Source organism: Heteronotia binoei, chromosome 6 (assembly GCF_032191835.1).
Source record: "Heteronotia binoei isolate CCM8104 ecotype False Entrance Well chromosome 6, APGP_CSIRO_Hbin_v1, whole genome shotgun sequence".
In the NCBI taxonomy this organism is placed as follows: domain Eukaryota; kingdom Metazoa; phylum Chordata; class Lepidosauria; order Squamata; family Gekkonidae; genus Heteronotia; species Heteronotia binoei.
The window spans coordinates 31725148-31750390 of NC_083228.1; the positions used below are offsets into that span (position 1 = coordinate 31725148).

Below are 25243 nucleotides of genomic sequence, written 5' to 3' on the forward strand. Positions count from 1 at the left end.
TCAAAAAATACCTGTAGACCAGCATCTTTGTTCCTGTGGTACCAATCAGACAGAAGATATTGCTCATTGTATTCTGTCCTGTCCATTCTATGGGCCCATTCGAAATAAACTGCTGAATCAATTTCTCACAGCTTAAATCAGAAGAGGAATGTATTACATTTTTATTGACTGATGCCATTCAATACGTTACCCTTAAGGTGGCTACTTTCATCTTTTTAGCAACAAAAATAAGATAATCACAGCCACCCATACAAGAATTTTGGCCAAGTTACAGTCTCATTCTGTTACATTGTTTTATTATTTATGTTTTAAATCTTGTTCATAGTTCTGTATTTCACTATGGTTTTTAAAAAAATGTTTTAATTTTTGTGGCTAGAATTGTACACTTTGGGGGGTTTGCTGGGTTGTTATGGCCTATGGTTATAATAAAATACTTTGAACTGTTGTGAGTGGATGTCCAAATGGTGGCAGTAGGCCAGGGACCCACATGCTTTTGGGACCACCCCTCCTGGTATATCCCCAAGAGAGCCTTGCACTCTGGTGACCATCATCTGCTGATGGTACCTGACCTGAGAGACATTTTCTCAGTTTGAAACATTTGCATTGTTCAGATCAACATTAAAGGATCCAGCAAATATGTAAGACAAACTGCCAATAGTAGAGGGATACTGTAAAGCCCCCTCCCACCCACCCCAAATATCATATCATAGAGTTGAAGGGACCTCCAGGGTCATCTAGTCCAACCCCCTGCACAAAGCAGGAACCTCACAAACGCCTCCCCCTAAATTCACAGGATCTTCATTGCTGTCAGATGGCCATCTGGCCTCTGTTTAAAAACCTCCAAGGAAGGAGAGCCCACCATCTCCTGAGAAAGCCTGTTCCACTGAGGAATCGCTCTGTCAGGAAGTTCTTCCTAATGTTGAGCCAGAAACTCTTTTGATTTAATTTCAACCCACAGGTTCTGGTCCTACCTTCTGCTTCTGGGGCCACAGAAAACAATTCCACACCATCCTCTAAATGACAGCCCTTCAAGTACTTGAAGAGGGTGATCATATCATCTCTTAGCCGCCTCCTCTCCAGGCTAAACATCCCCAGCTCCTTCAACCTTTCCTCATAGGACTTGGTCTCCAGACCCCTCACCATCTTCGTCGCCCTCCTCTGGATCCGTTCCAGCTTCTATATCCTTCCTAAAATGTGGTGCCCAAAACTGAACACAATACTCCAGGTGAGGTCTTACCAGAGCAGAGTAAAGCAATACCATGCATATCATCATCATATTTTATCAGACAGGGAAGGAAAGCAGACCTGGAGGTTTTAGATGCAATAAATTAATGTACTGAATCTAAAACTAATGCATTTTTTGTTTTAAAAGATCCTATATGAAAAGGTCTTGTTTTCAGACTTGTCTAAAATGAAGAAAGCTGGAGTTTTGTATAAGCCATGACATTTTTATTTGTATTATGCAATATAAATATACATTGCTGGTAGAGACATACAAAAAAGTAGATGAAAAACAATTCAAAAATTTGTGTTGAGTAGTTGTTAATTACAAGGCTGAAATTAGCAAATATACATGCTTTCTTCAGTGACTGCACATTATTTACAAGCTGAATATCTGAAGCCCACAATCAAAGTACTTCCTAATAAGTAAAATGATGGTGATTTTATACATAGCAGTTTTAATTTGTAAGAGAATGCTTATTTACACATTTAAACAAGCATCTCGTCTCATGATCAGTCACTGCTTTAATTCTCACAGCTTGATTTATCCTAATGGACAGTTTCCAGAAATTTAAAACCTCATCATCCTTTCTTTTTCAAGCATACAATCTTATCTCAGCTCCTTCTCAGCCATGCATAATTTCTGAATGCATTCATGACTGCACTCAGGAATGACAAAATATAATTTACCTAATATTTTATTCTTCAGATTTCTTTACACTGGATGCTGAGGAGGCCCTTTTGCTCCCCAACCGATTTTTTGAAGTTGTAGACTGTTTTTTTGAAGTTGCCTCTTTTACAGTGTTCTTTTCTTTTGAGATTTTCCTTCTGTTTTTATGACGTATAAGATCTCCACGGCCAATTTCTGCCATGTGCTCCTCCCACGACTTCATTTCATTTTCATACCGGATCTTATCATCTTCAGCAAGCTGATGATATGTCTAAGAAGGAATACTCAGTAAGTTTTTTCACAAAGAGAAACTGATTGTATGACAAGAAGAAGTTTAAAGGCACCAGAAACCTCAGGAACATTGTACCAGTATCTGAGACATTTGCCTCACAGAAATAAAGGCATTTTGGAAGTATCTTAGTGCTCTCCATACATGTAGGAAACATTTATGTACATTTGTTTCTCTAAAGGTGTATGTTCAGCAGAACTCCAGAAGTTGTTTGATGAAAACTTGGTATTTGCCATGGAATGCAAGCATGCATATTCTTTCCTTCAAGACAAGTGCACACCCCTTAAGGTACAGCTGTTAAGGTGTGTACCTTAAAGTGATGCTGGAGAAGTTCTTCAAGACAAGTTCTGATAATTTCTTCAGGAGCACAGTCAAGGTGTTTTAGACTTTTTAAAGCCTGCTCACCCAAAGATCCGCTAGTAAAATAAAGGCATTTGAATTTTTTTTTCAGCCATACCCAATACTTAAGATATTGTTTAGTTTTCTAAAACAATGTCAATAAGCAAAAGTAAATACATTTCAACATGCATGCAAAGGACTACCTGAAGCAAATGTTTCTTTTTTCATTGAAGTAGAAAACTCAAAACAAATTAGCTGCATCAACTGAGTCAGCACTAGTGAGAATGTTGGTACCTTAACCACACTGATTACTGACAAGTACAAATCACTGTATGTTTAAATTCTTCAAGCAAATTTTTAAAAGAGAAGGAAAGCCTCATAACAATGTCCTCGCCAATAGTTAATTGCAACTTCAAAGCAAGAGATGAGACTGAATTTCACCTTTCCATGTGTGAGTGATGTGCTTCTGGAAAGGGCAAAATTTCTTTCTCACAGAAGCTCTATATGCTTTATGGGGTACCATCTCTGGAGGGCCCCAATTGTTGGAGAGGGAAAAAAATGTTTGTTGTAGCTGTCTGCAGAAACTTAAAAGACTCCATGCATGAGGGAACAGCCACTTGTCAGTTTGGATCCCAGCCAGTACATGGTAACAGGAAAAGGCCAACCCTAGTATTTTATAATAGTTTGAGAAGCCAAATATCTCTTCAAGTGAACTTGACATTCACACCTAGAAAACTAGCAGCACTGTCAAGGCCTACAAAAAATCCCTTAAGAGAAAACCTGCTGTTGAATGCAAAGGGAAGATACAGCAAATGAATTGACAAAATTTCCATTGCTGTTAGATGCAAAAAGCTAATATTGAGTTTAAGATAATCACAAGGAAGAAGTACCTTTTGAGACACAGGAGGGATCTGCAAAACTCAGTCACACAATTTTTAAGCAGCCAAGCATATCTGAACACTTTCCCATGAACCTGAGTTCTAAGTCAATTACTGCTGGAAAAAACTTCAGCTACAAAACTTAAACATGGCAATCTCTAGCCACTAAACTTCAAAGACAGTTTTATGATAATACCTGCTTTTGAAAACTGGCCAATTTTTGCCATTCTTCAAATAGATTTTTCATCTTTCCCTATAAGAAAAAAAACACATGCAGATCTGTGAAAGAAATATCCCTCTACCCATACTTAAAGTGTTCATATTTATTAAAGATACAAGTCATATATAGAGAGAGACTACTAGGCAACACAGTGACATACAGTCACAGGTAAGGATGACATCTCAGTGATAAGGCTTTGGGTTCAATGGACTGCATATTTTGCATTCATGATGCAGTCCCCATCTGCAACCCCAAAACCTCAAAAGTTCTAATGCTGGATGCTGGAGGACTCACATGGATAAAACTCCACATGACCGGGGATGAAGAGAACCAGGTAAAATTGGCTTCTCCTTCCTCCTGCACCAATAGCACTTTCACTAATGCAATCAGTTCTGCTTGGTCCCCCTGACCTCTGCAGATCTTATAGTATCAGGACTGGCATTTTAAAAGTCTTGACCTAATGCAAGAGGGGGGGGGGGGGGTAAAGGTGAAGAATCACACAAACTCTACAGTGCAAGCCATCATCTGAGGAAGTCATAAACAGCAAGCAGATTAAGAGAGGCTTTTGTGCAGACCATTCCTCCATTACGGAGCTCATTCTCCCAGAAAGTCGCCAAAATCCCAACCTAAACGTTATTGAAAAGCAGCAGAAGATCAATTTTGGCAAGTTTTGAATGGCTTGGGGACAGAATTTATAACCAAGTTGCTGACCATTCCATGTCTTCGTTTAAATAAAAGAAAGGCAGTTACAGGAGCCATTAAAAACGGTAACTTTCCAATCCTAGTTCCAAAGATTTAAAAGAAATGGCAAAAGCATAATTTCCATTGCCAAACAAGTTGTTAGGTTAAGATTGCTAACTTTGGGCATTAGGATTAGTGGAGATGGGTACGACCAAATTTAGAATTATGGGAGCAGAAAAATTATCCATTGTTAGAAAATAAATTATCTAAATATAATTAAACATCATAAGCAAGTGCCTTTTCTTGACATCTCTTACTTTTTAGGATGTTGACTGGCAGGTAATCTACCTCCAGAAAGAGGTTTAAGGTTTTCAAATATACAGACAGGGAGAGAATCTCAGGATGGCTGGGATTAAACCATGACAAAAGCTGTCTGTTTTACAGGTCAATTATGCATGAGTGCATAGGTACAAAATTCCTATCTTCATGACCTAAGATTATGCATCAAAGACATGGGGGAAAACTAGCTATAAAAAGCAAACTGTGAAGCATATAACTTGTTATTGGGATACAGAATTTTAGGGCAACAATCTGACATGTTATTTAGCTGTAGTTAATTAAAAATATGCATAAACCTGGTTTATTAGGCTTGCACTCACCCTTCCCCTTTCCCACTTCTTTGCATTGAGAATCACAGTCAGAAACTAACTCCAGTTAGCTATGACATATGAAACCAGGAAAGAAGTTTTACAGCAATCTGTCTCCCTCAGCAAACTGGAATTCATAGGTTTAAGATCCTATAGAGCCATTTTACAGAGGGAAGGATTCTCATCATCAGAATGTGACTTCCTTGTCTCCCCACTTCTGCAGCAGCCCCAACTGCCCCTTTCTGAAAGATCCGTGCTACAATAACAAATACAAGGCTAAAGTATATTGAAAAAAATTATCATGTTTAGAACAAATTCTATAACAAAGACTTCTTAAATAAAGTGACTTTGTGCTAATTTACTATCCTCAGCATACAAACAAGGTTACAACTTGATTCCACACACTGAGATTCCCATAAACAAACCTATTTCATAAATCAGTACACAGAATGAGACCATTCCTTTGACTTCTTGAGAGTAGTCAATCAATTCTCATATCCTGAGTAACAGGAACCACACGTAGAAATATTCTGTCACTAGCCACCTTCAACACCGTGCAACTACTCCTGGGTGAACCTGATATCTCAACTGTAGTTCAGATACTCCAAAGGCACTCCAACCTGGACTCGTCCCACTGGGATGGTAAATTCAACGATATGACAGAATATTTCTACTTATTGTTTTCTTTCCCTTTTTATTCTCAGTACAGATATAATTTTGTTATTAGAACAGCAGCTCTGCTTATTTACCTGAGATGAGACTCCTTTAGCTTCTTGGAAATGTTCAGACATAAAAATATTGAAGGCACTGCGAGGTCTTTTAGGTTTTCCAAGCACTGTTAATTGCTAAAAAGGAAAAAAAAGGACATCTGTAAGTAGCTCTCTCTCTAGATAGTGAATCCAGTCAAAGATTATTACTTTTGGTGGCAGCTCCTACTGCCTCATGGATGCTGTTCTAGAGTCCCACTAACCAGGGGTGGGTGGGGGTGAGGAGAGAGCTCTTGTGTTAAAATTTAAGTTTTCTATATCAAGATCTAATCAAAGCAGCATAACATCTTTACTAATAATGATGATTGCATTGCATTCCTCTACTCTGCTCTTCCACACACACACCCCACTCCCGAAAAGTTTTCCTGTTAAGGAAGATTGTCTACCATGATCTTAGCATTTCTGACACTTTGAAACATTTACATTGTTCAGACCAATATTAAAGGATCCAGCAAATACTAAAGTAAGACAAACTTCCAACAGGATAGGGATACTGTAAAACCCTTCCCATCCACCCCAAATATATAAAAGAAACCGCACAGTGCTTTGGATCTTGAACTTCACTTTTAAGTTATGCCAATTTCTCAGGAAAGGACATTAAGACATCAAGTCACATTAAAAGCATTCACTTCTAAAAATCAAATGATTAATTTGAAAACTAGCTAAATTAGAGAATGATTGCTGTTTCTGTATGTAGGGGCAGATATTATACTGTCCCTTTGGACTGTAATGTAGAGGGAGTCGCATACAACTATCACAGTTCTTTCTGTTCCCCCTTAAAGCAAGATACTAGAAAGTGTGCATAAACACAAATACCGCAGTTCTTCACCAAGTTTATTTAGCTGGGAGTGACAGTGCAGGAAAACCAGTTGCCAGTTCCAGGTGTAAAAGATATCACGCAGAGATCTAAGATTATTAATCCAGCACAAGGGAACATGCAGCCAAAGGGACAGCCTCTGGAGTTTGCTCCTCAGCTGCTTTCCAGCTTGCTTGCAGAGTATGACTGAACAGACACAATGATGAGGGGGGTCACACTACAAAAACACTTCTATTGGTTGATCCACGTGGGCAGGTGTGTTGGTCTGAAGCAGCAGAACAAAGTCTGAGTCCAGTGGCACCTTTAAGACCAACACAGTTTTATTCAAGGTATGAGCTCCCCCTCCCAGTGTATCTGAGGAAGTGTGCATGCACACAAAAGCTCATACCTTGAATAAAACTTTGTTGGTCTTAAAGGTGCCAGTGGACTCAGTTCTAGTGGTTTTGTATGGGCAAGCTTCCAATAGCTTCAAAACTGAAAATTAATCATTCAAGCAGGAACCAGTGGCAAACTTATGGTGAGGTTCTTTGAACACCACCAGGAGAGGAGGACAGGCAAGCACTAGGTGCCAGTGGTGTTACGGCTGAAATGGCTCCCAGTCAGCTGTGGGCTCCCTCTAAACTCTAACCCTCCTCATGCTCAACAGCCCCAAAATCGATTGAAAGTTTGCGTGGGAAACAGATAAACTGCACTTGCTCCCTCCAAGCCCAAATGCTACAAATTGAAAGCACATTTTTTTTTAGTCACTTTTTCCCTCCTGTCAGCAAGGAGGCAGTGGTGCCAGGTAGCAGTGGCAGACCAAACATTGCTGCCACTCAGCACTGACCTTTGCAGCCACCTTCTTCTCTTCTCTGCCACCATTCCCCACCCCAAAGTATCTTGCTTGGCAACTGTAAATGAGACAGCTGAGATCTCATGATGTGTTTGTTGCCTTGAGACCCCCACACGGTTTTTTTGTTAGAAGTTTCTCTCTCTCTCTCTCTCTCTCACACACACACACACACACACACACACACCCCTGAGAACATTCGCTGCGGGAAGCTAAGGGCTCAGAAGCACAAGCATGGCATGGGTCAGAGATGGGCAAAACCACTCCTGCCCACTTCAAAGCATGGCTGCACACTAACCCCCCCACCCCGGAACCTCTTCCTTCCTACCAACAGCACCTTGGGGTGCTCTACAGCATAGAGGGGCTTCCAGCAGCTGCAGCACTCTAGCTTTCCTCTCTATGCTCACCACAGAGACTAGGAAGGAAATTCTACAGCGTCACCTGACAGATGCAATCTTTTTCTCCTGCTGCTGCCTGATGCTTCCAAAGCAGTGGAGAGGTGCTCAAAGCAGGAGAATCCTTCACCCCCAACTGGGGATGGCAAGCCTTGTTGGGTATAATACAAAGACCATGCATACTTTGTAACTTATGCAAGATCTTTTTTGTATTTAGATACTGAAACCCTAATACAAAACTTAACAGAAGCATATTTAATTCACTGTATAATATTTCATATGCTGTTACAATGAAAATTTTCCATTTTAATTACTAACTCTTTTTTTCCTTGTTGCTCTTCTTTTTGCAACTTTCCTTCTCTTTTCTTCTTTCAAAGCTTCCTCCTGGGCAGGGGTTAACTGGGCTTTGTATTTGGCCATTTGTTCTTTGTAGGTCTGCATTTCAATCTTTGCAGCTGCTTCATAAGGCTAGAAACAAAAATATCCATGATCTTACCATGATTCATTTCTTTGGGGGGGGGGACACTGAATTTCTGTTTCAATTAACAAGTTTAAACAATAAGTGGCTTACAAAACATTTTAAATTAAAGCAGCTATGAACTTATACAGCAGACTATTAGCACCTGGTTTTTAGTAATGTTAAGAGAAAACAGTAATTTTATCATCAGCCCTGTAATAAAATTTACTTCCATGGTTAAAACTAATTGCTGTCTTAAATAAATGGCTGGACTTCTCTTTTTTATTTGATTATTTCAGTAATTTCTAATTTGGTGGGAACTATTTCTTGATCCTGTAGCATTTACAGTATAGGGTGCTGCAAGGATCCATCTTGGTCCCCCGTTATTTAACATCTAGACAAAACTGCTGGGAGGGATTGTCAGGCAATCTGGAGTTAAGGTGCCCACAATCATCAGATAATACTACAGTCTATTTCTCCTAAACAGGTGATCTAGGTAGGTCTACAGAAATCCTAACAAGTACTTGAGGAAGTTACCCAAACGTATAAAGGTCAATAAACTCAAGGTCAATCCAGGTAAGTCAGAAGTTACCTCTGTCCTGGAGGGGACTGGACTCCTTCTGAAGGAGCAGGTTCATAGGATCCTGTCTCCTTCACACACCACCTTTTATCATCTTAAGCTGATACACCAACTATGACCTTCTTCAAAAAGCATGACTCAGCCAGAAATCCATACTCTGATCACATCCAGGTTAGAATACCATAATATACTTTAAGTGAGGGCTGCCTTTGGAAATTTCACTTGTTCCAAAATGCAGCAGCAAAGTTATTGTCAGGGGCTGGATACAGGGACTGTATCACTCATGTGCTGATATATCTGCACAGGTTGCCCATCTGTTTCCAGGTGCAAACTGTTGGTTCTTATCTTTAAGGCTTAGATGACTTGTGGCTAGGGTATTTTTAGAACCTACTCCTCCCATACTATCCAGGCCCATTAGATAAGATCCTCCTCACAAGCCCTGCTCTTTGTCTCCTCACTTGCAGAGATGAGGAGGGTGGCAACAAGAAATTATTTCTCAATAGTGGCACCTCACCAGAAAATGCGCTTCCCCGTTGAAGCTCATCTGCTGCCTCAACTGCTCTCTTCCAGGCACCAGGCCAGAACTTAAAAGCTTTCCTTTTACACTGTCTGTGTGGATCTTTTCAAGCTGTTTTTCATTCTTTTTTCTAATCTAAGGACTATTTCATGTCATTTTTAATGCTCTGGCAGGGTCCTTAGCAATACTATGTTTATATCATATTTTATTTTGTAAACCACCCCAAGTAGATTCTAAACAATGAATAATAATAAAAATGCTCTCTAATTTTTTTATTCTTATTAACAGGCCAAACTCTACACAAAGCACATTTGTCAGAAAGGGGCAAAAGTGTACATGGCAAACATTTTTATAAAATGTTTCTTTCTGTTATCTCCAAAATGATGCTTCTAGTAAAATACAGTACAATTTTCATTCATGTGAAAACAGTAACCCAAAAGAAAGTGATGCTCACTTGTTTCTCAGATGCTGGTAGCTCCCTCCAAGCATGTGCTATCTTTTTTGTTATTTCCAAAACACTTGTATCTGAAGAAGAAAAGGTTTAGCTACAAACATGAATGTTCTGCCAAATTTAATGTTAAGTTGTATTTTCCCCAAGGTATTCATAAAGCAAATCACTTCATCATGCATGAAGAAAGACACAGTTCTGACTGGTTTGCTGAAAGGTATATTACAACTGCTCCAAACAGAACACTGTGGGTTAGAATGTGACTTTAGCAAGACCTTCCTTGTGACTTAATATCTAAAACAGGCAATTCAAAACCAAAACGCAATGTTTCCAATTAAGTTTTATATTTCTTATCTGTAGTCTTAAAAATATTTGTATCTGCTTCAATTCTAATTCAAAGAAAGATGTTTCCAGCTGACAGTAGCAAACAAAAAAATATTTTTACAATGTGGATTTATGGTCAAAACTTCTGCAGAGGACTTCCTCTGAAATATTCCCCACAGATGCAATATTCTGCCCATAACTGAAAAGGCTAAATGAGTTCTACTACATTTGCTCATACTGCTGCCTTTTCTTACCTCTGTAGGTTCCCCCCACTACTGATTTTTTTTTCATTTGCACCTCAGGGCAAGGATCTTCCTTTTCATATGTTACTCCGTACAACACCATGCACACTGATGGCATTCCATGGATAACAAGATTGCCAATTTTGAGAACATACCCAAACCCCTTAGTTTTCCCCACTGATATCCTAAATACAGAAAGACAGCATATTAGTTTTTGTAGGATATTATCAAGGCAAATTATCAAGTTTCATTATTTCGTACCTAGCTAATGCATTTAAAGCAGGACAATCAGAATTATTTCCCTTTAGTTTTATGGTGTAGTTGGTGATCCAAAGACAAAATTTGTATAACCGCTTCATGAAGCATAGCTGAAGCAGAGGCCTGAGAAAATCCAGGCAAAAAGGCATGAAAAAGTCAACAAGTTTTAAACATCACTTGACATTCAAAGGGACATTCAATATGTAAAACTATGATTTTACATAAGTCACATATTCTAGAAACTTACTTACTTGGATTCTGTTTCCTACAGATTGGATGCTGGTCTTTACAAAAGCGTATGTAGGCCGACAGAGGCAGTTTTGGACGGTTATCTGAACTAATATATTTCGAAAACCACTTCTCCACCAAGCAGTTGTTATTACATCTTAATAAAAGCAAAATTATTTGTATTAGCACAATATCTAACAAACTTTCAAAAAAGGCAATTGATGTTATTATAGAGGGCAAAAATAACATTCTCTGGAATACAGTGGGACAAGTAACAATTATAGCTTTACCGTATGGCCGAAGACAACCAATAATTACCCATTTCAGCCATTTTGCACCAGTCTTACAGTATTTTGCACCAGAACTCCCCCCCCCCCCCCCCCAGTTCAGCTGACTATTTTAGCACTAGGTCAGAAACAGAGAAGAATCACAATTTTGGTGCAAGAATACCTGTATCAGCATCATACTTGATGATGATGATGATGATGATGATGATGATGATATTGGATTTATATCCCGCCCTCCACTCCGAAGAGTCTCAGAGCGGCTCACAATCTCCTTTACCTTCCTCCCCCACAACAAACACCCTGTGAGGTGGGTGGGGCTGGAGAGGGCTCTCCCAGCAGCTGCCCTTTCAAGGACAACTTCTGCCAGAGCTGTGGCTGACCCAAGGCCATTCCAGAAGGTGCAAGTGGAGGAGTGGGGAATCAAACCCGGTTCTCCCAGATAAGAGTCCACACACTTAACCACTACACCAAACTGGTGTACTTGGACTGCTCTTTGCAACAAAGCTACATATGCTCAAGCTTAGAGTGCAGGGTCTTCAAAAAACAGCTATACACATATACTTAACCCTCCCCCCCCAACATACACACCGTAGGCATGTAGTGAAACGTGGGATAAAGTTTCTCAACATACCAGTCTTTCTCACCCTAACCTCCCTCAAAAGGTTGCCATGCTGTGAGGATTAAATGAGGAAAGGGGGAACCACATACTCTGCTCTGAGTTGCTTGGAAGAACAGCAGGATTAAAAAAAATTGTATCGATAATACACAAAGTATGTTTTTGACCTTTAAAGGTCTAAGTGTCTTGTACTCAGAGAACAAAGAAGGAGTCCAATAGCACCTTTAAGACGAACAAAGTTTTATTCAGAATGTAAGCTTTCGTATGCATGCATACGTCTTCAGACAAGGAATGAGGTACAGTGGGCAGAGCTGGTGGGCAGTGGTTTACAATGCAAAATGGTACAAAGTTAAAATCCAATGGTAAAATAGTGTAATTAACAAATTGAAAGAACGTTTGGTCCGGATATCATTTGTGTGAGAAATCAATAAAAGCTGTCAGTTAACTGTCCTATTGTGCTCAGAGAGTACCTTAAAGGAGTGTCTCCACCTGTAGTGTCTGATGCTGGATTTATGCACAATGGAGAGTTCCTTAGGGAAACAGCCTTAATTGATCTTCAGCTTTCTGGGATCTGATAGAGAGCCTTTTCTGTTGCTACTCCCCAACTGCAGAACCTTCTTCCCCAGGAATCAAGAAGAATCAAATAGCTAACTGCCAGACTGGTTTAAAAACCTACCAGCAGGCCTTTGTTTTAGACTGCAGAACTGCTATGGTGAAAAGCAGTTTCTCCCACATATTATGAATTGTTCCAGCTACTTCTAATATTAAATTTTCAAATTGTACTCTGAATTGCCTTGAAGTCTTTAAAAAAAGCTACTAAATAAAACAAAAACATTCATCAGCATTAGGGCTACTAGATGTCATTTCAAAGACTAGTAGGTCACTCCAGTTCACAATAGGACTATAATACATAGACTAAATCACTTATTTCAGGGAAGTTTTCATTTGACAGTTCTACTAAAATGTTCTACAGAGTCATGACAAGTTGTTATGAGTGGGTTGGGTGGATGATGCTTTTAAGAAAGACAAAAGATGTTCAAGATAGACTAGGTAAGATAAAGAAAAGTAGGTATTAATTATATGCAAAAATATAATTACTACTAGCATGTTCTATTTTTGGAGAATAGTAGTACAACAATAACATGCAAAGCAGTATTTAATGCAGTTAAGTTACTTAAGGTTTCTTTGGGCCAGCCAATAATGGCTGGTAGAGAGGGGATACACAACGCTTTCAACAGAGGTCTATTATTCAGAAATTCGGAAGTGAACCAGAAACAAAGCGGCTGTAGAGCTATCTGTTTGCCACCCATGAAGCTCACTGTATGACCTGAAGCTGGCCAATCTCATTCTGTCTATCCTACTTCAAATGTAAGGATAAAACAAAAGGCTAGTGAAGGGATTCACAGACACTTCCATTGAGTGGGGAAAATGAATAGCAACTGCATAACGTAACAGTTCCGAAAGGCCTGTAAGACAGAGATGTTCCACCGCAAATGATCAAGGGTAAGTGATGGTTGATCACCAACCCAGTCACGTGGTGCTTCATCTCCCCTCCCATCACCCCTTTCCTTATAACCATCAGCTCTAATGTATGGATTTTACTGTGTGCCATACTGTGCTGTTAAATGTTATATTTTAATCCTGTAAAGTTAAATAATTTTTAAATTATTATTATGCTGTTAACCACCCTGAGCCCTGCTACATAGGGAAGGGTGGGTTAGAAATATAAATATAAACAAGCAAGAGATATTCCAATGGATCTCTATTAAGTGGCAAATAAAAACATAATTTCTATTGTATTTATTCTTGCCCACACAGCACAGAACCTAGCCTCCTACAATAGAAGTTCTTTACAAAAAGGAAAGTTAAGTGAAAAGAAATACATGGTGGTATTTTAAAGATGTTTCAGTGCTTTACTTATTGATGTCCATGCAGAATTCCTTATTTTTTATTCTTCCAAAAGACATTTATTATGCCAGCTTTGTCACCTATTTCTCTATGACACCTTACATATATGAATACCAGAATCTGAAGAACAAAGTGATGACAGGAAGTGACAAACTTAGAACTGGAAGAAACATGACCCATGGAAAATAAGAGTATTCCCTTCCTGAGGTTTAACACTGAAGATGAGGCTCAAACCCTGAAATGGTGGTTAGGGTGGTCACACCATGGAACTTAGCAACTCTAAATCAACATACAGAGAGCCACTTTAAAATGCAAAGGGAATACAAACAATAGAATGCTTAAATTTGAAGAGTAGTTGTCATCTACTGGTCCACTTCTTCATATACTATGAATTAAAAACTCTGTAGGCAACCATTTTATATACGCGGTGTGGGGGAAAATATAGGGAAAGCGTAATACAAATAGGAGATATTCCAGCTGAGTTAATTTGGAAGGGAGAGAAACAGATCTGGACTGTATTCGCCTGTTATTTTTAACCTACAACAGGACAGTCTAGGGAGGATCCACTCATATCTGAAGAAGCCCATGAAACCTTATGTTCGATGTATTTATTTCATTTTCCAACCCAAAACAGAACCAAATCGCTCCTTAGTTACAGTGCCTTCGCCAGAAGAAACATAAACTTTCCCCACCATAGAACAAACAACGAAAGGAAATGGAGACCAGTAGAAACCGGGCGGTGGGGTGTGTGTTTGGCTAGGCAGAAAAAGGGACAGAAAAACAGACATAGGGTTGCTAAGTCCAATTCAAGAAATATCTGGGGACTTTGGGGGTGGAGCCAAGAGCAAGGTTGTGACAAGCACAATTGAACTCCAAAGGGAGTTCTGTCCATCACATTTAATGGGACTGCACACCTTTTAAAATGCCTTCCTTCCACAAGAAATAATCAGGGCTTTTTTTGAGCAGGAATGCACAGGAATGCAGCTCCGGCTGGTTTGGCATCAATATGTGTGATGAGTTCCTTCTGGGCTTTTCCCACAAAAAAGCCATGTGTGAAACAATGGTGTCACCAGAGTGTGTGGCCTAATATGCAAATAAGTTCCTGCTGGGCTTTTTCTACCAAAAAGCCCTGGAAATAATGAAGGACAGGGGCACCTTCTTTGGGGGCTCATAGAACTGGACCCCCGGTCCAATCTTTTTGAAACGTGGGGAGAGGTACTGGATGCTATGCTGAAAATTTGGTGCCTCTAACTAAAAAAAACAGGTTCTCCCGAACCTCGGATACCCTCAGATCAATTCCCCATTATTTCCTATGGGAATCAGTCTCCATAGGGAATAATGCAGTGCCCAGCAGACATTTCCCTCCCCCCCCCCCCTCTTTCTGACGACCCTGAAGCGGGGAGAGGCCTCTAAACCGGAGGCTCCCCTGCCCCCACCTGGGGATTGGCAACCCTAAAACAGAAGCAGCTTTAAGGAGGAGGAAAAGATTTAACTCTCCCAACGTGACCTCGCCGGGGCACTTTTTCCTGTTTTTACCTGAGAATGTAACGCGGCCCGGACACCGTGGCTAAAACCCGGGCGAGCAGCGCGGCCGCCATAGCACCGTCCCGGCGGGGCCTCTCGCAGCAACCCCCGATCCTCTCTCCCTCTCTCTCAAGCCCGCTTTTTTTGCGCCTCAGAACAGTCACCTGCGCGCGCCACAAAAGCGGGGAATTGTGGGGCAGCGAAACAATCCAAACGCGCGGCAGCCTCCGGCCAGGCACACCGTCTCCCAACCGCAGGTAGAGAGACAGAAAGACCCGAAGTACGCACGCGCCCAGACCTCCCGGCCGATTGGCGCTAAGAACAAGACACCGTTAAATACAGTCACTACTTCCGGTTTCAATTTTTTTTTTACTGCTGCCATGTGCGGGGCAGGAAGCCTAGAACGTAGATGAATTTCTCTAGTTTCCCCTTATCTCTATGAACCTGCGGGCTCTCCTGTATTTGGATTTGTTGCCTCAGTTGGACAGCGCACGTGTCATAAAGCCACGCTGAGAGGGTGACCGATCGAAGAAAGGTTAACGGAAAGCGGTAGGGGACAGTCCTGTAGAAGGCCAAGATTTCCTAGTTAAAAGTGCGCTCCCGTTCCTAAAGCGGAGAAAAAAAAGACGGTGGGCGGAGACAGCCTTGGGCTTATCATTTGCCCCGCCCACCCTTGTCTTTGTTTGGTAAATGTGACCAGAGTGACGCACGCGCAGTGGACGAGCTGCAGGGAGGGAAATTCGTCGTACTGTACCACGAAAGACACACACACACACACACACTCTCTCACTCTCTCTCTCTCTCTCTCTCTCTCTCTCTCTCTCTAAGCAGATGCCGCTACATTGCAGCTATGTCATAGCTGAACACAGCAAATTAGCATAGAAATTAATAGAGATATGTTGACATATATAAATACTGGACACCAATAACAAGCTAAGGTTATAGGTCACAATATGGATTTCGTTACAGGAAAAAACAGTGTAGCAATGAAATATCAAAGTAGGAGACTTTCTAAGAGTGATTGAGACAATGATGTTAGGAACCATTCATCTCCCCTCATGCATGGAGTTAGCTCACAGCATCCTTTCCTTTGAGATGGGGTGCTGTGTTATGTCAGAGGAACATACTTCAATAGTCATTGAATACACATTGCATTCTTACTATTCCAAAAAAAGAAATGCACTAAAATACGGAGGATGTTTAAACCCTTTTTGGTAAGTATACCTATGGAAGGACAAATGAGTTTAGCATAACTATTATGCTACCTGCAGAAATTGTTACCTACAGAAAGGTAGGTAACTGCACTCTATACCACAAAAAATAAAACAAGAGCTCTGTAGCACCTTACAAGACTTACATTTTATTCTAGAGTACTTCATTGGTCTTAAAGGTGCTACTTGACTCCTACTTTGTTCTGCTTCAGACCAACACGGCTGCCCACCTGGATCTTTCCTGAGTCAGACGGATTGGGAAAAATTAAACACTAGATCAACATGTATTCTTATGGATTCTCTATAGTTTCACCAAACTCCTCCAAATACAGGAGTCAAAGGCAGCAGTGGCACAAAAACATGGATCTGAGGCATGGATCCTTATTAATTCAACAGTTCTACACTGAAACAACAAAAGCCTTCATGTAGATCATGACTTAATAGTCTATAGTCAACACCACAAAAATCATGCATCCACCATTTTGTGGTGCCACGGTGGAACAAAAGCATCATTCAAGAGTGCAGATCCTCTTGGATTTTTGTGTGAGGTCATCCCAACCTCACCATCAGATCACGTATTGTGTATAGCCACATATTATACCAGAAAAATGCACCCACTGCTTTGTGGGGCTACCAAGGCACAAAAATTGGTTTCAAAGCACAGATCCTAATGATTCCTCAGGAGTTTTACAGTGAGTTGCCTCAAACTCACTATCCAATCACACATCATGCTCATGGCCACAGACTGCAACAAAAATCATGCATCCACTGTTTTGGCAGCACCATGGTGCAAAAAGATGTTTCCAAAGCGCAGATCCTCATGAATTCATATGATTTTTATGTGGATCATTTTTCTGGTGTAACCTGTGGCCAAGGACATATGTCTTTGGTTAGTGAGTCTGGGCTGACCCAACACAAACATAATGAGGATCCTTGCTTTGAAACTCATTTTTTGCAGTGACAGCTCTTGATGGATACAAAAATTTTGTGGTTCAAGCTATGGCAGTGAGTTTGGGGTGACCCAATGCAAAAATCCTGAGGATGCATGAGGACTTGTTTCTAGGAACCATATTTTTGCACTGTGGCAGTGACTTTAATCTGGGGCTATGTACGATATGTGATTTGACAGTGACTTTGGGATAATTCAATGCATAACCCAAGGATCCGTGCTTTAAGACCACATTTTCTGTTGTAGTGGTGCCATAAAACAGGGGATCCATGGTTTTTGTGGTGCAAGCTGTGGACATATGCGATTTGATGGTTTCAAGTGGCGCAACGCAAAAATCCTGAAGATCTTTGAGGATCTGTGTTTCAGAACCATGATTATGTGCTATGACAGTGCCACAAGGCAGTAGATCTGTTTTTTTTCTGTTGCAATCTGGTTGCTATAGGCACAACATGTGATTTTATGCTGAGTTTGCAGTGTCATGAAGTGGTGGATGCATGATTTTTTGTGGTGCTGTCTATAGACTAAGACATGATCTGCAATATGATGGTTTTGTTTCAATATAAAAATCATACGAATCCACGAAGATACTTTTAAAATTATCTAGATCCATCCAATCCTCATCAGGTGTATGAAGTCCTGTTAGTCTGTTTCTTCTTCTGGAAGATACACTGGGCTGGGGGGAGAGATAAGGTCTGGATATGTTTGGTTCCCTACCACAAAGGAAGCCTGTCATTAGAGCTCAGACACACCATATCTTTTAGGCAATTTATAGTCCGCCCTATCTCAGTGAAAACACTCCATTCTTACAAACCTGTTAATGCCCATCTTGTGCTTATGTCAGCAGCCTACACATTGCTCCACTGGCAGTTAGGAGTCTGGGTTGCTAAGGCAATCAAAGGACAACACACATCCAAGCACCTACTGCTCACAAATTGAGAGCCATCAGTTCCTTTGAGTCAGTCAAAAAGGAAGCACTTAAGGAAAGAGGGGGGGAAAAACAAAAACCCAGACACGTTCTGGTTTCGAATCAAATCTTTTTATTTTATTTTCATTCAAGCCTCAGCTGACATCTTTAGGCAGAAAAATATCACATCAGAAGTAGCTAGAAAGTACGCCTTATTTAACATTAACTAGAATGACTAAAGATTACACTTCTGAAAAGTTCAGTGATAACAGAGATCCTTTGCTTTAGTCATGCCAATCGTGCCATGTGAGGAATATACAGAGTATAATGGGATGGCTCAGTAAGCGCCCTTTGCTAAGGCATTTGTACAGTATAAAGTGGGATTTGGTGGGTGGGACTGAAGCACAGACAACATTTAGGCCACCATAATGGAAGCACCAGGACTGAGCAAAATGAGAACGAGATGCATGAGAACGAAAGAACCTTAGATTCAGATTATTCAAATAAGCAAAGAAAGAACATTCACCAGGGAATAGAAAATGTTTAAGTAGGAATTTCAACACCCTTGGTTACTGACAGCTATAGTTCAAACAAAGCCCAGAGAATGGAGTAATTATGTTTAATGTTGCCGTTCTATTAAGATGATCTTGAAAGTTCCATATGCAAGTCTCCAAATTACAGTTTTAAATGACAGGTACTGGGGAGGGGGGAAGTATGGCTTCAATGCACTTGCCTTTCACAAAGCCCTCTAATGAAGGAAGAGTCAGAGGCTTGCTGATCTGCACCTTTTTGCTCAGCCTGAAGACTTTGCATTATGGTAAGTAAATTCCTTTTTGTATGATGCATATTTCAAAGCATAGTAACATTTAAACAGTTTCAAACCAGCCTCCATATAATTTTAGCAAAGCAGAAGATTAAATGCTTTTTCACTGAACAGGCATGCAAAATCATAACTGCCAAATTTCACAGTCCTTTGTAAGGGATTAAGGACTATAAATGCTTTATTCTGGGATAAACATATTGTGATAATCTAAGTTAGACAGGGATTTTAAAAAATGTCTGGGAAATCAGTCAATCAGAATCCTTTGCCAACGGTTAGTGTTAAGTATTTATGACAAAAGTGATGAATTGCCTTGCCTTCTAAGCTATGCATCCCTTTTTTTCAAGTATAGCAGAAGTCATCTTTTACTGCACGGAAACACTTATCGGCTATTTTGCAGAGATTGATCTATTTCACAGCAAGCAATGACACTTATAGAAGCAATGTAAGAATATTTTTTCAGTGCTTATTTCATAAAGCTTCCATCTTAAAGAGCTGATTGTATACACTGAGGTAAAAAAACCTGAACCCTCAATTACCTTTATGTACAAATGCCCGAACAGATTTCATTCCTAGGCCATGAAAGCTTGCCAAGAAGTTTGAACTTTTTTTTTCTTTTAAATTCCAGTAATAGAAAAATAGCCACTGGGATGCTTCCCTTATTTCTACACATTCCAGTTATATATGTGCTTTTTGTTCCTTGGTATAGCAAAGCACTGTAACTATATTCCCCTCTCGAGAAAGGGGTCAAATGGAGTCTGCAGTGGCAAACTTCTCACTCAAGCAAGCTTTAATAATTACTGCAGCCGCAAACTAAAAAGACTCTAACAAGGATGTAGTATCCTAAGGCCACAGACGCCCTAATTTTTTTTTAAGCGTTCTTGTTTTTTAAAGAACCTAACTGGCTGTTTTCTCCATACATGCATGGTGAAGTATATAGATAATGGTTAAAAGCATTCACTTAGAAGTGTGGAAGTTTGCAATCAAAATATGAGATCAAAATATTGTTACACAGTTGAGGGAAAAAGCTTCAGTGACACTATGACACTAATAAGTTATTGATTTAAGCAAAGTGTGGGGATTTCCCATTTTGTTAGTTGAAGTCGTTTTCTGTATTGGGTACAAGATCCAACAACTCAGATCATACACAATACATTGAACAACACACACTGAATAGCACATACAAAATTGCGTAAGCTTCCATAACATGTTCAAGAATTCGCAGTAATTTCAAACACATGGGCCTGTTTCTCCCAATAGTAATTCACATATTTAACAATATTTTGATCTTTGCAGAGCAAGCACATGTAAAAAAAATGTGCAAGACTTAAAGAACAACCAAGACAAGTAGTAAAAAACACATTTTATTTGTATGGAAAAGCTTCAAGTCAATTTGTTAAAAGGTCAGAGATTATATTGCCCATGTGGGATAAAAAAAGTCAGCTGTGAACAGAACAAAATTAGTTACATTTCTTTCTACAGAGCAGTGCAATTAGTTCACATTGCAATAAAATTAAGTATGCAACAGAATCAAAACCAAGTGTTTCCCCATAATCGGCATACTGAGAATTAGAGTGCAAAGTTTTGTTTTAAGTCTATCAGTTTACAGAGTATTCCTTTAGGAAGGAAAATGTCTCTTGTTTCATAGCAGTTGTCTTTCATCAATACTGTGCAGAAAATCTAAAGTGAATTGACTTACACGGTAAATAAAATATAGTCTATACAGTAAAAAAAATACAAATTATACAATGAACTAACAAAGAATGAAATTCAGACAGACTTACAGGACCAACATCTCAAAGACACACAAAGAATATTTCATGTAACACCTAGTTTTTCAGCAAAAATAATTTGGTTGCTCTACAACTGCATTATGGATCTTGTAGGCTGGAGATGCAGATGTCCAAGTATCTTTTAAAAAACATAATAAATGTCTTTTGCAAAGCATACAAAAAGGATAAATACTCTCATCACAGTCTTCAGGTTAAATTTCATAGTTATTTCCTTGTTCCAGAAACACATTTATACGGGTGAAAATCAAAAAGGGCCTCATGGTACACTGAAACAGTAAACTGTGCTCCACTTACTTCTAATTTTGAAAAAACCCTAGAATTTACAGTACTCTGGTATATATGAAAAAGTCTTCAAAGTTTACATTGCATATTTCTGTGTCCATTCTCTTGCGTGTCTGTTATATCTGTTAAAGAGAGTAATGAAACAAATCACTCACAGCAATGCCAACACAGATAAAATATACCGATTTCTACAGCTATTTCTACCAGTTATTCATGATCTTGACAAGTTGTATGCAATCTCCTTAGAACCCATGTTTGTAAGAGCAGACTTAAGCAGGATGAGTAATGGTATACTGAAACACTCCTGCCCAGGAGAAGAACAGGAGTTGGGTAGGAGGTGCGGTACTTTGCCAAGCCAAAGAACGATGTAGACTACGAAGTGAGAATAGTGCCAGTGGTTTCCAGAGAGAAGCAGTGAGATGAGGTAAGCAGGTGGGTGCCATTGAAGTCTACTGGAATACTAGTTTTGCAGGCCCACCAAGGGTGCAAAAGCCTGCTGCTGGCCCCTGGAAAGAGTTAATTCACACCTGGTTGTTGTCCATGGAGCACACAGTGAATGTGAAGAAACATCCATGGTGCTTGCTTAAGACATGGCTGCATAGAGAGCACGCCAGATGAAGAGGTGGCTAGCCAGTGTGGTGCAGTAGTCAGAGTGTCAAACTGGGATTTGGGAGACCCAGGTTCAAATTCCCACACCGCCATGGAAGCTCATTGGGTGATCATGAGCCTGTCACACACTTTCAGCCTAATTTACCTCACAGGGTTGTTGTGAGGATAAAATGGAGGAGAAGAGAACAACGGGAGCAGCTTTGGGTTGTCACTGGGGAGAAAGACAGTGTATGAATGAAATATCAGTTGCGCCCCCTCTTCCCCCGTGCCATGTTTATGAGCAGCAGCATGAGAATATATAGAGGCAGAAGCGTTCTATATGGAGCATAAGACGACGCAAAAGGAAATGGAGCAAATGATAAACAAGTGACTGGAGGAGACAATGGTTTTTAATTTGGTGTAGGGGGCTCTGGGGTAGTGAGTCAGCGCCTATCTCATGCCCCCACATTACACTCTTAATCACTTCTTATGTGACCTAACCCACAGTATAGCAAGAGGGCTTACAAACTGAAATGCAGAAATATCAAGTAAACACACTGAGACTTTTGATGTTGTAGTAAATTATTTACCTCAAAAGCTTACTAAATGAGGGAAGCGCAAAGATAAAATTGATCTAGTTACCCCTTTCATAACAGTGAGGAGAACAGATTCCTAATGCCAACCAAACCTACATATCACTGCCTCAGTCTGCCCAACCACCAACAGAGAGCCAGTTTGGTTTAGTTGTTAAGTGCACAGACTCTTATCTGGGAGAACTGGGTTTGATTCCACACTCCTCCACTTGCAGCTGCTGGAATGGCCTTGGGTTGTCCTTGAAAGGGCAGCTGCTGTAAGAGCTCTCTCAGCCCCATCTACCTCACAGGGTGTCTGTTGTGTGTGTGTGGGAAGGTAAAGAAGATTGTGACCACTCTGAGACTCTGAGATTCAGAGTATAGGGTGGGATATAAATCCAATATCATCATCTTCTCACAGTCGGAATGCCATATGATTTTAAGATAGTTAAATCTGACAGATGGCATAAAATGGCTGAAACTTCAAGCTCAGGGTAATGGATTTGTACTGAATTACAACAGCCCATAGAAAGGTACATCTAAACTCTAGTTCAGTTTGTTTGGAGATCACAAAAGGCAGCATGTGGAGTTACCTTTCCAAAAGCTGGCAAAAGGAGTTTGTTATCTAGGAATATCAGCAAGTACATACATTAAAGTCAAGCAAGCAGACCATCACTTCAGAGTTAAGATTTGTGACAGTACACTTCCATATACATATGCTGTTTTAGAACATGACAGAAAACAAACAATGCTACAAAATTTGCTGCTTTAAATTTAGCAGTTGCAGATTAGAAACATACTATTTAGGGCAAGAATAGAACCAAATTAGCAGACATCAGAATGGCATATTAAGGAGCTGAGGCAGTAGACTTGTACATTTTGTCAAGGGTAAAGACACTGCAGAAAAGCATATCGAAAGCACAAAGCAGAAGAGGCAAAGAGAAGAGTAGAACCGTAGTCAGTGATCTCTTAAGTGTTATGTGCATACTTACTTTTCCTTGTCTGACTTGTAGATTTGTGCAATATCTGGTACTAAGGGGTCGTCTGGATTAGGATCACAAAGTAAAGAGCATATGGACAAGAGAACTGGATTGAAAAAAGAAAATTCACTTAGACAATGAAGACCAAAAAAAGAGATAATACGTTGTCATTCTTTAACTTTATGAGATTATCTTAAACACAGTAGTTTTTGTGCACACGCAGGCCCATGTATTTGGATATACTTACATGGCTAACCTTTCCACTGCTACAGATAGAGGCTGTACCTCCCCCTTTCCTATTACTCTAAGGAAACAGGTGGCAATCAGGCAGGTGCTTGAACTCTACTCTTTCTTTTCAGCAGTTCCAGTGTGTGTGGGGGGGAGGGGTCACCATTGACACCTTGAAAATATTACAGCATTTACTGTTTTAAAGGCTTACCACCAATAAAAGCAAGCAATGCTGTTTATGATCATTGGAATAACCCACCATAAGTTTCAGAAACAATGTACTCGTTCCAAGATGATCTGATTGATCTATGTGTGTTGGTTCCAATGAACCATGAATGGAACAAGTTTACTATTTAGGACACATCTGCACTGCCTTTCTTCACCTCACAGTGAACTGAAATTCATGAAACAGATCTCTACCTCTTTTCCTTGCAGCGTCCTGACGTCTCTGAAAATGTGCCCTCAAAAGTCAGGGACTGATGGTAACAGTGGGATACAGCTGGGCTCGGGGAGAACTGGAGCTCAAGGGCAACTGATCTTGCTCTAGCTTTTTTCTAAATGAGGCAGGAGTTCATACACAAGCAAATGGGCAATTTCTGCCAATTCCCCTCTCTTGCTGCCGTTTCCCTTACCATATCCTGCTCTGTTTGAGAACCCAATGACCTTATGAAACAGCTTCTCAGGGGTACAGATGAAGGGGAGAGAACTGTTTCTTAAACCTGTAGATCCACATTTCATTGGGTCCAACCCAGCATCTTATTAGGCTAGGTGCTTGTTCAACATGCAAGGAAACAAAGGGATCCTTTAGGAAAGCTACAGATCTAGTGGGATTTTAGATTTCCTCCCCCGCCCCCCAAGATCTCACATCAGAAATCAAACTGCTTTTGAAAGCAGGTTGCTGCTGTAACAAAAAAAGGTACGCCTACCCTCCATCCCTGCAGACCGATGGAACTAGTTGAGCAAATTTTTATGAATGTATTAACCACTGCAAGTCATATTTAACATAACATTAAATTAGTATTCAGTTACCAGGCAGTTTTATCTAAACTGCTACAAATGTCACTTCAATGTGATAAGAGTAATCTCTCATTCCAAAAATGGTTTCCCAACACATAACATTTAGGTTAAAACACATCTGGACTCTTGAAACATTCCAGAGCACACCACAATCCTATACGCACCTTCTTCCAAAGCAAGGACCTGGCAACACATATAAGCATTTTGTAGAGCTGGAACTTATTCTCAGTAAGCAATCATTATGCTAGAGATGCTACAACGTTACCCTGTTTCTATTTTGGCTTTGTTCCACATTTGCATTATCTTCTCAAATGGTTAAATGGAAAAAAAAAGCTCAGTGTACTTAGGAACAGAGGCAGTGACAGCTTAGGCCTTGTATAGCTTGTTACTACAGAGCCCCGTGGCACAGAGTGGTAAGTTGCAGTATTGCAGTCCAAGCTCTGCTCATGACCTGAGTTCAATTCCAGTGGAAGCTGGGTTCAGGTAGCTGGCTCAAGGTACCTAGCTTGCTGCAGGGAAAGTGTAGATGACTGAGGAAGGCAATGGCAAACCACCCCGTAAAATGTCTGCCATTAAAAGGCTGTGATGCAATTACACCCCAGAGCCAGAAATGACTGGTGCTTGCAAAGGGGACTAACTTTACCTTTTAGCTTGTTACTTCCTCTTTGCAACTTTTAATTTTGAGGTTCACAAATGATGAATGTTTAGTTGTGTAGAAAGAAAGGCCCCAGGGTCAACTTGCCTATTTCTTTCTCTC

General features: G+C 40.2%; 2 protein-coding genes and 1 long non-coding RNA gene across 7 annotated transcripts in view; all 3 read right to left on the bottom strand.

Moving 5' to 3' along the window:
* Nucleotides 1–1427: 1427 nt before the first annotated feature.
* On the bottom strand, nt 1428–15473 carry TFAM (transcription factor A, mitochondrial). The gene is made up of 7 exons (XM_060241231.1): nt 15155–15473; nt 10831–10964; nt 9762–9832; nt 8072–8221; nt 5695–5790; nt 3594–3650; nt 1428–2162 (listed from the first exon to the last, which is right to left on the bottom strand). The coding sequence occupies exons 1-7, from the start codon at nt 15214–15216 to the stop codon at nt 1920–1922; spliced, it is 813 nt and encodes a 270-aa protein (XP_060097214.1). The 5' UTR covers nt 15217–15473; the 3' UTR covers nt 1428–1919.
* A 2847-nt stretch (nt 15474–18320) lies between these two features.
* LOC132573637 (uncharacterized) lies at nt 18321–20174 on the bottom strand. The gene is made up of 2 exons (XR_009555554.1): nt 19632–20174; nt 18321–19556 (listed from the first exon to the last, which is right to left on the bottom strand). It is a non-coding gene; the product is annotated as an uncharacterized LOC132573637 (long non-coding RNA).
* Nucleotides 20175–20374: 200 nt separating this feature from the next.
* Nucleotides 20375–25243, bottom strand: part of UBE2D1 (ubiquitin conjugating enzyme E2 D1) — a 55793-nt gene continuing 50924 nt past the window's right edge. For all 5 annotated transcript variants that reach the window (XM_060241233.1, XM_060241232.1, XM_060241234.1 and 2 more), the window contains 2 exons: nt 23254–23347; nt 20375–21223 (listed from right to left, as the gene is read on the bottom strand). In XM_060241233.1, the coding sequence (XP_060097216.1) occupies nt 21178–21223; nt 23254–23347 (140 nt within the window). In that variant the 3' untranslated portion in view covers nt 20375–21177. The remainder of the gene's footprint in view (nt 21224–23253; nt 23348–25243) is intronic.

Excerpts from the sequence above, each read along its gene's own strand:
- TFAM (XM_060241231.1), bottom strand. The coding sequence starts at position 15,216 with ATGGCGGCCGCGCTGCTCGCCCGGGTTTTAGCCACGGTGTCCGGGCCG. Across the intron at positions 5,791-8,071 it reads GAGCAACAAGGAAAAAAAGA|CAATTAACAGTGCTTGGAAA; the intron begins GTTAGTAATTAA and ends TTTCCTTTTTAG. Across the intron at positions 2,163-3,593 it reads TGGCCAGTTTTCAAAAGCAG|ACATATCATCAGCTTGCTGA; the intron begins GTATTATCATAA and ends ATTCCTTCTTAG.